The 12,731-nt window shown below is 38.7% G+C and overlaps 1 protein-coding gene across 1 annotated transcript in view; it reads right to left on the bottom strand.

The window, feature by feature from the left end:
• TENM1 (teneurin transmembrane protein 1) overlaps window positions 1–12,731 on the bottom strand; it is a 523,494-nt gene that overhangs the window by 57,026 nt on the left and 453,737 nt on the right. Inside the window, exon 23 of the mRNA XM_045538891.1 lies at window positions 9,118–9,272. Within this exon, the coding sequence (XP_045394847.1) occupies window positions 9,118–9,272 (155 nt within the window). The remainder of the gene's footprint in view (window positions 1–9,117; window positions 9,273–12,731) is intronic.

Below are 12,731 nucleotides of genomic sequence, written 5' to 3' on the forward strand. Positions count from 1 at the left end.
AACAATAAAAGAAAATGGGAAAATCATTGGAGGTTTGGTTGGTATGACTTTTAATGCCATCTGATCCATTAGTTGGCAGTTACCATGCAAATGGTTGATGCAGTTGATTAAACTAACCGTGACCAATTAGGATGGAGTAAATGTTTGGCACAAGGGCTACCAAATAACTTTTTTGGTTCCATTCTACTCCTCCCTGGGTCTCATTAATCTGCTGTTTGATCTTCTCTCCACTCCCTAATCTTATTTTATCCTTTTTACCATCTCTTTTTTTCTCCCAGCTAGCTGTGTCTGCTGCCCACTGGTTTTGCTGGCCCCTAATAGATGTGTTTTCAGATATTTCAGGTAACTTGCTTTCATCTTCCATGTCTTGCTGTTTACTTGCAACTCACTCTTTCCTTCTACCACACATCCCTGTGTCTGAATTATCTGGAGTGTAGCCACAGACCTTTTCTTTGCTTTGACAGTGAGATAGGTTCCATAGTCTTGAAAACATTGAGAGGGTGTGGTGGGGGTGGAGGAGATGAGATTTTCATTTCTGGTGGCAAGAACTTTTAAAATAAACTTTCTTTTTTTTCCCCCTGGGAGATACCTTTATTCAAGCAAACTTATTATAATTCAGATTTTCTTGATTCCCTACAGAGCTTCACAAAATTCAGAAGTCTGTCCCTGCAGGGAATTTCACTTATAATGGCCTTCATTCGAAAGATCTAATTCTGTTCTTTTTCAGTGTGCATATGGGAGAGTGATGGAAGTGCATAAAGAAAGGCAAGTAACCACTGAAGAACTTGAGTTTCAATATCATCTGCATCACTCAGGGTGATGGAGGACATTCTGTAGACACGAAAGGGTTGGCAGGGGAGAGAGGGAGAGCCGATGAGAGACGTTAGGCAAAAGTGTAAGAAGGGGAAAAGAAGGTGCCTTTTCTGTCTTAAAACTACTGTTTTTTTTAAATCTCCAGATTGCTGTAACTTTTCATGCCTAGATGTTATTATATATATTTTTTGAAAACAACAGAAAATGCTGAATCCACTTGTATAAAATTGAATTGACATGTAGATTTTGAAGAGGAGGCTTTATATTTCCCCTTCTATCCAGTTGTGCTTACTTTAGCTGAAGCTTGCAAAAGCATTCTAAGGACAAGAGAAAATGGCTTTTTCAGTTATGCAGAGAGCAGAAAATAACTAGGGAAGGCAGAGGTCTGCTGCTTGGGGTAGGTGGTGTAACACTGATGGATGTCAGAGAAGGGAAGGTTTTGTTTTCTCTGTTAAGGAGACCATAAAGCATATTGATTCAAAGTTACTAAAACCCAAGATGGGTGAAGGGATTGTAAAAAAGCACCTAACATCTTTAACTGAGTCAAGTTTTCTGGCCAGGAAGAATTACCTCTTAAAGAGAACATACTAAAGGGTTTTCAGAACCAATTTTTGTGATTATTGAGAAATAGTGGAGGGTAGAAGATATGCTGGAAGATTACAGATGGCTAAACATAGTTTTGACTTCAAGAAGAATCAGATGTGCCCCACAAACTGTATGCAGGGAGCTTTATGTCAGTTTGGAAAAGATCCTCGATTTTGTTACTAAATAGTTGTTTCTTAGTTCTCAGATGAAGAATTGGTGTTTATGGATACTATGACTGGAAACAAATTCTGTCAAGTGGTTTTTATTTCCTTTTAAACAGAGTTTAAACCTGGTAACGTTTCTCATAATACCTTTATGGATAAGTTGGGAGAAATCTAGGTGAAGGTAGGGGCTTTCAAACTTGTTTTGATTGTGACCCACACTAAGAACTATATTTTACACCATTATCCAGTTCAAATAAAATTTTTATGAAACAATACTTACCCTTACTACACATGATACACTATGATTTTTTTGTTTCATCTTTTTAAAAAGCTGGTCATAATTTGTTATACTGATTTTCTGATCTACTATGAATCACAACCCATAGGTGATAGTTTAAATAGATGGGTCCATAATCTAATAGGTAACTACTCTAGCGATGCCACAATGATGTCTTGGTCTATCTATCCATCAGTTTTATCCTGGATGAAGACATAGAAGGCATTCATCAAATCTATAGGTGACACAATGCTGGGAAGGTTAGTGAAGATATTGGGTAATAGCAGAAGAATGCAAATAAATGGACTGAATCAACAATATGGAATTGAATACAGAGTAAGGTAAGACCTTGTGGTATGATACAAATAACTACCGGTGCAAGAACAAGATGAGGAGATGGGGACCAGAGCCATGTGAATTTTAGTTCTCCGTAGTCACATCATATGTCAAAAGTGTGATGTAGTTGTGAAAAAAATTAATTTAACTTTAGCTGTCATTTGTTAATCTGTGCTCTTTATTTCTTTAGCATTTTGCAAAAGTGCCTTGGAGAGTCACTGTGCAACCTACCATTGTGTGGTAGTAACCCTGAACAGGGAAGGTTCTGGGACACTACTTTTTGTTTGAAATTGCTGTTTGCATCTGTTTTATGAATTGGAAGTTATTTTGTTTGAAGTAAATATTCTGTGGCTAAAGTCCTTTTGAAAATCACTGGGCAAAAGGAACAAAAACAGAATATAGGGAGAGAGTTGTGGTGGTCCTCATTCTACCTCTGAGTAGTCAGAGCACATCTGGATTGTTTTATTCATTTCTGGAAGCCACCCTTTCAAAGAGATATAGATAAATGGCAACATGTTCAGAGAAGAGAGAGGAGAATGGTGAAGGGACTCAAAACCATGCCAAGTGAGGTACAGTTAAATGAATTGTGGATGTGTGTTAGGAGGCATGAGAGAGTTGTTACTTATATTGAGAGGGCTGTCATGTGGAGGAGGCAGTTTGATATAGTAGTTTGGTGAAAATAATGTGGACTTTGGCATCAGGTTGACCAGGTTCAAATTCTAACTATGCCACTTATTGGTTGTATGACCTTGACCAAGATACTGAACTCCTCTGAATCTTGTTTTTCACATTTATTGAAAATAGGGGAACATAATACTTATCTTGAAGGATTTTCATGAGGATTAAATAAGATAGCATTCATATAATTACCCAGTAAAGTGCGTGATTCACTAGTATATTTATTTTGTAGAAAACAGGTTAAATTTATAACTGAAGGTGTGGAGAGTTACATAAGACTAGATGGCTAAAGGAAGATAAAAGGTTACAGGGATCCCAGAAGAGCTTTCTATTGGCCAGAGACATTCAAAGATGGAATGAGCTTCCTGGGGGATGTAGTAAGTTCCATATCACAAGAAGCACTGGAGGAGAGGTTGGACTATTACTGCGTGGTGAGAATATTCTGGAGGGGAGTCCAGAATCAAATGACTGAGGAGAGGCATAAGATTCCTAGTGGACTAGCTCAATAGATTAAATGTATGGGGCAAAGGTTGCTCCTCCAAAGAACCAGTTACCTTATTTCCTTCATAACCATGGATGATGCTTCCCTCCACTTGTTAGGCCCATGTGACAAATGGGTGCTATTGGGAACCAGTGGGGAGTATACAGACCATACAACAAGCACTTATGGAGCACTGGCTGTGTATTTGGATGCTCTAGACAAACACCTCAAAGTGTGTACCTTATGGGCAGTAGTAGGTCAACAGGATGACCTGTGCATACAAAAGGTCCATTTTGCTTGTGTATCTCCTATTGGGCCGATTTCTGGAAGAGCATTAGGCTCCAAGGAGTAAATCAGCTTTCAAATTTGCTATCCCACCAAGAGACTTGTTCTAACTCCCAATTCCATTCTAGTCAGGCACGAGATGAAAGTGAGTTACCAGAGCAGGATGATTCAAAAGCAGCAACGGAAATAAAGAGCCCAATCTCTTCATAATCAACTCATCTCCTGAAGTGAAAGGCCTGGTTGTTTATAGCAGTGCTTACAAAGGGCAGTTATGCTTCAGAGTTTACACTGAGAGTTCAGTTTCACATTTCAGTAAATCAAAAAAAGATATTGATTTTGAACAAATGGCTGGTTTTATTGTCAAAGCAAATTTCATTTCTTGAGATGATTAGATTTTATTAAGCTATTTCCTAAGTGCCACTAAACACACATTCTGTGAATAAACAGCATATTCCTCAACCAAGCAGCATTTGTCACTCAGCTAAATACAATGATATTAGGTCATCTCCAATTGTCATTGAGAATGTGGAAGTTGGGAAAATGCACACTTGGCGTCAGAAAGCTTGTGCTCAAGTCCTGGTTATATCACTGAATAACTCAATGGTCACAGACCAATACCTAATCCGACTACCAGTTTTCTCCTCTGCAGAGAGGAATAATAATACTTACCTCTCAAGGTGGTGAGATTGTGGAGATTAAATGGAACAGTGTGAATAAGATGCTTAGCACAGTTCTTGGCACATAGTAAGCTCTCTATAAGTGGTAGCAGTTATTCTTTGAATTAATATAGGACATTCTGATCTGCTGAAGATTAGGACAAGCTATTGAGAACTGATTCTTTCTGGGGCTCATGTTTGCCTCAGAAAGTGCAGATGATAAAGGCAAGGAAGAGAAAAAGGATCACTCTTTCACATCACTTCCCAACCTCCATAGGTACTATGCTAGCAGAGATGGGCTTTTTTTTGTTGGAGACCTTTTAGTTTTGAAATGCAGGAAAAATAACAAGGAACTTTAGAAATTTGGTTATATTTCTGTAAAGAAACCTTCATGGAGTTGGAAGGAACTTTGGGAAAACAGTTGGTCCATTTTCCTGGCTTCACAGAGGCCTATATGTCAAGCATTCATGGATTATTGTGATCTAATATTTGCTTGAAAAGTTTCAAAAGGTAGGAACACCACAAAATCTTTTGATAATGTATGATGTTGCCATATAGTCTTAGAAACAGGAAGCTTTTCTTAGTGTCTGATTCAAATCTTCATGCTGCAGCACAGGCCTCTATTTTCTCCCCTGTCCATTCGTGTCAGCAGAAACTGTGTGCTCTCATTTAGACATTTGTCTCTGCTCTCACCCATCAGTATATTTTGATTTACTGAAATATGAAACTGAGCACTGTGTAAGCCCAGCTGGATCACTGTAAGTACTACTATAAACAACTGGGGCTTTGCTCTTGGAGGGTGTTATGAAGCTCCCTACTCAGCTTTCTTCTGTCTAGCTGAAGACAGCCCATGTTCTTAAGTACAGTCATGGGAAACATTTGTCGTCAATCTGCCACAGTTGTCTAAACAGATGGGAAGCTCTGGCCATAATGGCTGAGCATCTAGGAAGCTGTGCCACACACAGGTTTCCTCCTGGTAAATACTCTATCCCCTCACCCATTGATTTCATTCCATGTGCTCCAGCTTTTGTTCACCTGTGCCTCATCAAGGTGCTGATTTGCCCACACCAGGGAGTTGATTGGCTTTGATGCCAAAGCCTCTCCTTCCCAGCCAGACATCTCAAAGAAGTGATCTATTTTCACTTTCTCTATTTCTGCCACTGCAATCTGACTCCCACTAATTAGCATGCTACCAAAGGCATTCTTATCAGCGTCATTAATGCTGTAAAATCAAATGGCTTCTTAAAACACCTTATTTTCCATGATCACTAAGCAGCATTTGATATTGACCATTCCTTTCTTCTTAAAAAGCTTGCTCCCCTTGGCCTTTTGACATCTTCCTGATTTTCCTCCTAATTGTCAGGTCTCTTCTTCTCAGCATCCTTTGTGGGTTCCCATTCCTCAGCTTTCTCTTGAATATTGGTGTTCCTCAGAGTTTGGTCTAAGTAGTCTTCTCTTTTTATGCTTTGTACCCTCCCTGAGAGATCTCATCCACTCACCTATTTGCCATTACCATATGTAAACTAATAATCATCATAAATCTAATCTGTATTTCTGACCTTGAGATTTAGACTTGTATTCAATTGCTTGCCAGAGAGCTTTACCTGGATGCCATATAGGCATCTCAAACTCAACATACTGAACTCAAACTGAACCACTCATCCAAGCATCACTCAAACCTGCTTTTCTTCCTCTTGTACCTGTCTCAGTGAATGGTACCACCATCCATGTACTTCTTTAATTATGAAATTGCCAGTCAACAAGGTCTTTGATATTAGCTCCAACATTTCACTAATTTGCTTTCTTAATCCATACTGTGATACTTTAGGTTCAGCCATTGACATTGCTTGCCTTCGTAGCCTGCATAAAGTTGAGCAGCTTCATGGACAGTCTCACCACAGAGTTGTGTCCCAAAGCAATGTCAACTGAACATCCAAAAAGCTTTGGAAAGCAACTTAAGTTATACAGAAATCCCTTAGAAAGGGGCTTATCATTTATATACTGATATGTTTTGACCCTGTCATACCCGATTACTTCAACTGCCTCTTAGGTGGTCTACCTGCCTCTAGCACTATTTCACTCCACTCAATTCTCCACACGACAGCTAGAACGATCTTTAAAAATGATCTCCATGCTTAATACTATTTAAAAAATGCATTTCCCTGCTTAATGCTATTATTGGTTCCTCAGTGTACACTGGATAAAACTGAAAATCTACCTTGCTTATAAGGTCCTTCGCCATTTCACCCCACTTACCTCTCTAGCTCTCTATCTCTCACCACTCCTCCATATTCTTTTCACCCTTGTGTCCTTTTGGTCCAGGTATATATGTTAGCTGTGCCTGCTGAGCACTTACTATGCATATTCAAAGAACACACAGTCTACTATGTGAGACTAGTTGGATACACAGTTTGCCAACAAAGAGCAAATTCTAGTAAGGGAATGAGATGACAGAGAGGACTAGAAGCATCACGGAAGGTTCCCTTGGAAGAGGTGAAGTGTGAGAGGAGTGGGGAATGGGATTTAGAGCAGCAGAGGTATTGCAGACTGGGGGAATGGGGCCATGATAAGCAGGCCCCTAATAAAGGTGGAGGGTGATACTCTGGACTCTGGACACTGAGGTAGAGATAAGTGTGGCTTCCTTGTTCTAAGCCACTCTGGGGGGACAAATCATAGTTATTTTTTAGTGTGCCTCAGGCACAGAACAGGACATGGTGAACAGCAGCAGAGATAGCTACCAAATAATTTGGCTATGAAGCCTGCTTTCTTTTCTAGTAAATCTTGCTTGCTTCTAGCATCCCCTTCTCATCTCATGCAACCCCTCACCCCCCGACCTCAAAATCTATTGTGTCTCTAAAGTAAAGGCATGTAAAAAAAAAGGGAAGGGGGTACTTCAGAGAAACTGAGGCTTGGAATGAAATGCCATAGGGAAAAATGTAGAAAATTCTGTCTCCTGGTTTCCAGGGCTCCTTTTCAGTGGGCTGCATTGTATATCCCAACCTGAAAAGGACGAGGTAGATTTTATGGTGGCAATTATGTTTGGAAAGTGTCATGTGAAAAAGAACCCTTCTCATGGTCATGAGATCATATGTTTGCTCTATTTAGACAAAGAATTCTCTTTTCAGCATAACTTTCCCCCATAGAAACCGAAAAGTTGTTTAGAGTTGACTGATTGCTATACTAAGTGTCCTATTTTAAGTTAAAAATATCCCGCAAGTGAATAATACATGTGCATCCTTTCTCCTCCCCCTCCCCCATATAAATGCATTCACACCCTTCTTTATTGCCATAAATAATGCTCCTTTCCCTTGCCTCTGGAGGATTTGAATCATGGAAAGTTGGACTGTTCTAGGACTTGATAGCCCGACCCACTCAAATCTCTATTAAGAACAGTTTGATCATTTTGTCAGTTTTCCAGGCCTAACTCCCCATTTTGTTTCTGTAGTTGGCTATATTTGACCATTTTCTGAGTTTCTAGGGTGGGGCAGGAGCACAGAAGGAAGAAGACCCAAATAGACACATTTTTAGTTTTTTATAGAGCTGTATACTCATGGGGGGTGGAGGTGGGAGGAGATATTAGAGCTAATGACTAAAGAAAAGTTTCTGGGTGATATGTTCAGTTTAATTTCCTTGTTTTCCTTGGTTTTATTTGGTATGACAAATGAAGCAACAGGAATATCCTAACTGTGGGAGATACCGTTGGTTGCCTACTCCATAGTAACCCTTCATTCTTTGCTAACAGAACCCTGGGTTTGGTTCAAGAATCAGGTAGCAATATGTTCAGGGACGAGGACCCAGTTCCAGAGGGTCTGGATCCATTATGGAAATCCCATTTCTTCTGTGCCAGTGATTGGTGAAGACATGGCATGTGACTCAATTCTGGCCAATGTGACATAAGAAGGAAATCTGCTGGCATCTTTGCCTACCTTTGGACATCTCATTATGTGAGATAATTAAACCTTATTGTTTAAACCACTTTTAGACAAGTGTTTTATTACTTGAAGCCAAAACCATCCTCTCTGATACACTAAGTTCTAAAACTCTCAACATCCACTGCAATCTATTTGAAAAGATTATCTAATAGTCTACTTCATCAGAGTCACAGATATATGGAATGTTAGAGCTGGAAAGTTCTTTTGAGGACTGTCTAATCTATTTCCTTCATTTTACACACCAATTTCTTCCATCTGCACACTAAGAAAGGCATCTGCAGAATACTGGGACTATGCTGTATGTTCTAAAATCTCTTTACATGTCTAATAGTGATTTTGTAGAATTGTTGGCTCAGATGAGAGCTATAGTAAATTTTCTCTTTTATTCTCACTGGCCTAAAAATTTTTTCTTAAATAAATGTAAAATAGATCTCAAAGGGGGTGTTGTTTTTACTTAAGAAAACTTTCAAACACCCTAGAAGTAGCTATTTACATTCACATGAATAACAAGTTGTGCTCATATATCCATCACAAAAAGATTTATAAAGAGCTTTAGTAGTCATTACTTTTTAAAATTTGAGTTATTGTTTCATTTAAAAATAATGAACTTACATATCTTAGAAAATAGTCAATAAATGAGATTGGCTTTCCCCTCTAATTGATTGAAATTTGGGAGACTTTAATTGTTATGGCAATATTCCACCTAGCATTACTTCCATCCTTTATCATTTTCTCCCAAGTAAGTTTTTCTGAGGAGGAAAAAAGTATCTTACATAAAGAGAAACTTCTGCTATCTGGTGTTATAACAGATACACCAAGCTGCCTTTCTACCTAATTTCTGTATGAGAAAATTGTTATCCATTTCCATGATGCCAAATGGTGATAACACTTGAAAACCAGTGGTGCCTACCTGAGTGATGTCCATTCCTGAGTCACAGCTCAGTGGCTGAGTGGAAGTCAGACCGTTTGAGCCAATTACAGTTGTGATCACGGCATTCTCATCAATTCTCCGAATCATAGTCCCATCCACAAAGTAAATGAATCCATGCCTATCAACTGTGATGCCTGTTGGGAAATAACAAATGAGCATTAGTAGTCTAGTGGGCCACATTTGCACTAAGATCAGTATTTTGAAAAAAGCCATAGCAACGCAAGGGCATTTTAAAGATATACAGGTTCAATTTTGCTCAGTACAGATAGTAATGGTAGAGGTTTGTTGGGGTACACGTTCACTTCTTTGTGTATTGAGAAGAAATGACAAAAAGTAACATACGGAGATAACACCAGGCCTAATAATTTTGTTTTGTCCAGTTTTACATTTCTGCTCCCTTGATACTTGCATACTCCCACGAGCAGAAAAGAAAATCCTCTTTAACATAAATGGGGAAAGACAGGGGAGGAAGCATATGTTACATTTCTTTTAGGGTGTGCATGCAGAGGCCGCTGTTTACTTTCATGGTTGCATTAGGAAATAACTGACTAGAAAGGCATTACAATTATTTTCATCAATTCACACTCAGTTAACAGGGAGTTTGTAATAATTCTAATAAACTGGGCTGAGTTTTTTTCTCTGTATTATCTATTAAAAGGGGGCTTGGAGAGCAAAATTATGGCATTAGAAAGAGAATGACTAAGATTCTAGAAAAAATAAAATCCAACAAAATTTTCATAGTAGTTTTTACATACTGTGTTAATTACAGCCTAGTTTCTTGGAAAGTGTATTATGATAGCAGTTAGAAGGCTTGGGTTCTAATACTGAATACACCACTTACAACTGATGTGTGACTTTCATTGAGTCATTCGTTTCCATATTTCAGCCTCCTCTTTGGTAAAATAGGGAAAAGATGATCTGCCTTACGTAGCTAAGGTGACCCACAGTTCTGGTTTGCCCGGGACTGAGGCAGGGCTCAGTTTTAAAACTGGGGAAGTCGTTGACACACCAGGATGAGTTGATTTCTCTACACCTAGGTTGTTGTATCATATGAAATAATACACATAAAAAGCGTCAGACACAAAGAACATATGGCTCAACTCCTGGTTTCCCTTGGTGCTTTTGGCAGTGCTCTTGAAAATAACCACATGGCATTACTTTCAAACTAGTCTACAATTTAGTCTTTCCCCCTCTCCCCTTTATTCAGACCTGGTGAAACTCACTGAGTGTATGTTAAAGTTAGGAACTTTTGTGCTAACAAGCATGGCCTTTTAATAAAACACAATTCTCTCTCTCTCTCTCTCTCTCTCTCTCTCTCTCTCTCTCTCTCTCTCACACACACACACACACACACACACACACACACACACACACACACAAACATACACTAATTTCCTGGCAAAGCATGAACTCATCTAAAGACAGTTTATAAACCCAACTTAATAAACTACTTTTACATGAGCTAATTCTTTGACAGGAAGTTAATATTAAGACATGGCTTTATGGTATACTTTGATTAATACTAATGTTCCCTATGAAGTATTAATCCTTAACATTTATAAAAGTTACAGATTCATTTTAACTTCTCTGGAATGCTTCTAAAGTCATCTGTGTTTTCATGAGTTCTCCAAGGAATCTAGCATGTCCAAACAAGGTAATTCCATGTAAACAAATCCCTTTATCATTTTTAGAGGCATAAGGACCTTTAAGGAGGTTTATAAAAAGACTTTTAAGATTGTGTCAGGTCAAATTATGATGGCACATGAACATTTATTTCTTCTCCAGAACATTTTGGCTGCGGATGAACCAAGGGGAACGTCTGCTTTTTTTCTTTGTTTGTTTGTATTTTGGCAAAATTAATTTCTTGACTGCCTAGAATTTGGTCTGGTTTGTGGCAGGCCTATTATTTAAGACCATCTTCTATGACCTATATATTAAATATCACTGAGTGTGAAATTTTAACTCTGGCTGTCATAAGAGGATGGACTGAGAAATTAAGGCTCAGGTCTGGAGAGAAAAAGGCTGAGAGGAGATGTGCTTGAAGTGTTTGAAATCACGAGTCATTTACTACACATGTACTGAATGCCACTCTGCTAGGCTCTGTGACAAAGGACAAAGAATTTGGATACACTGAATCTAAGACTAAGAGGAGTACTCTAAAACTTTAGTAAGTTAAGGATATTAAAAACAAAATGAAGTGTTGCTCTTAACTAGGAGTTAGTAAACTTAGAGAATCTGATCCTCTAAAAATTTGAGCAGGTTTGCAAAAGGTATAGAGAAACAAATGTATTCTTAAGTAGCATATGTGAGGAGGTCTTTACATCTTTATGCTGACATCAGGGAGGACAATTCTGTTCCTTGATTACCATGCTTTACATCCCCACCAGAGTGAAAAGATTGGGCTGATCCAGGGAGGATAATCCTGGGCTTTATCAGGTTTTCCCACTTTTAATTTTTGTGAAGTTCTAAACACTATGAACTTCTTGCTCTCTGTGTTCATGTCAGCTGAGTTCCATGGATGAGTGCCCTTTGAAATAAGTTTGGGCTTATTAAATACTCACTATTTGCCTTCAGGGCTTATTCTGCTGACGGTTTGTAGAATATTCTCCTTTCATGTATTTGTGTAGGAACTTCTTTTATCATGGTCCAAATCCCAAACATATTCCTTTTTCCTTGAGACTCTTAATTAACTTTGATTGGGTTATAGTTACGTTTGGGGTTCAAAAAGAAATAGTAGAAAGGGCTTTGAGGGAACTGTGTGATAGGTGCTTTACAGATACACCTAGGCCTATTTTATATGTACATATTTTCCTTCCCTTACCAACTAACCAACCAACCAATCATCAACCAACACACAAACAAATTCCCCAACCAATTAGTTTACAACATCTTGAATGATGAAGTTTAAGGGGTATTAAATTTTCACTGAGGGTAAAAACCAACTGAAATCCTAGGCAGAAAAAAGAGAATTATTTTTGTCCAACACTTGGGGAGGGCTCCCCTCCCATAGTGAGTACTGTTTTAACCCAGGGATAGTGATGATGCAGTAGAGCTATTACTGCTTGTTAGACTGGGTGGGAGGAGGTGACACATACCCAGTATATATTTTAAGCTTTATTCTTCAGAGATGGAGATGTGAGTGATTTCAGATCACAGAAAGCCATCTGGGGCTAGCAAGATCTACAGATTCAATTTACTTTTGTATTTTGATATTGTTCTACCCAGGTCTCGAAAACTTGGTACCCAACGTTGTAGGCATAATTTGTCCCAGTGGTCATGTCCATTGACAGCGTTTTCATTAGCACTTAAAACACAACTGAAGGCACAGTCTTTGGATAAGAAAAGATTTAAACTGCATTAAGAAAACCACTTCCAGGTTTTAAAATTTTAACCAGTAGTCATTTTTAAAGCAAACAAAAATACATAGATCACTGATATTTCCACAAAGTTGGGCAGTACTGTGGGGCAGGTGGGGGTGAAGGTGGGATGAACAACACACAAGAGCTTGAGTCCCCATACCCACACCACCCCCTCCACCAAGGAAAACATTGGGCTCAGAAGCCCAGACAGCATATTTAGCTCAGAGCACATTT

The sequence above is a fragment of the Lemur catta genome, chromosome X (assembly GCF_020740605.2).
Source record: "Lemur catta isolate mLemCat1 chromosome X, mLemCat1.pri, whole genome shotgun sequence".
Classification (NCBI taxonomy): domain Eukaryota; kingdom Metazoa; phylum Chordata; class Mammalia; order Primates; family Lemuridae; genus Lemur; species Lemur catta.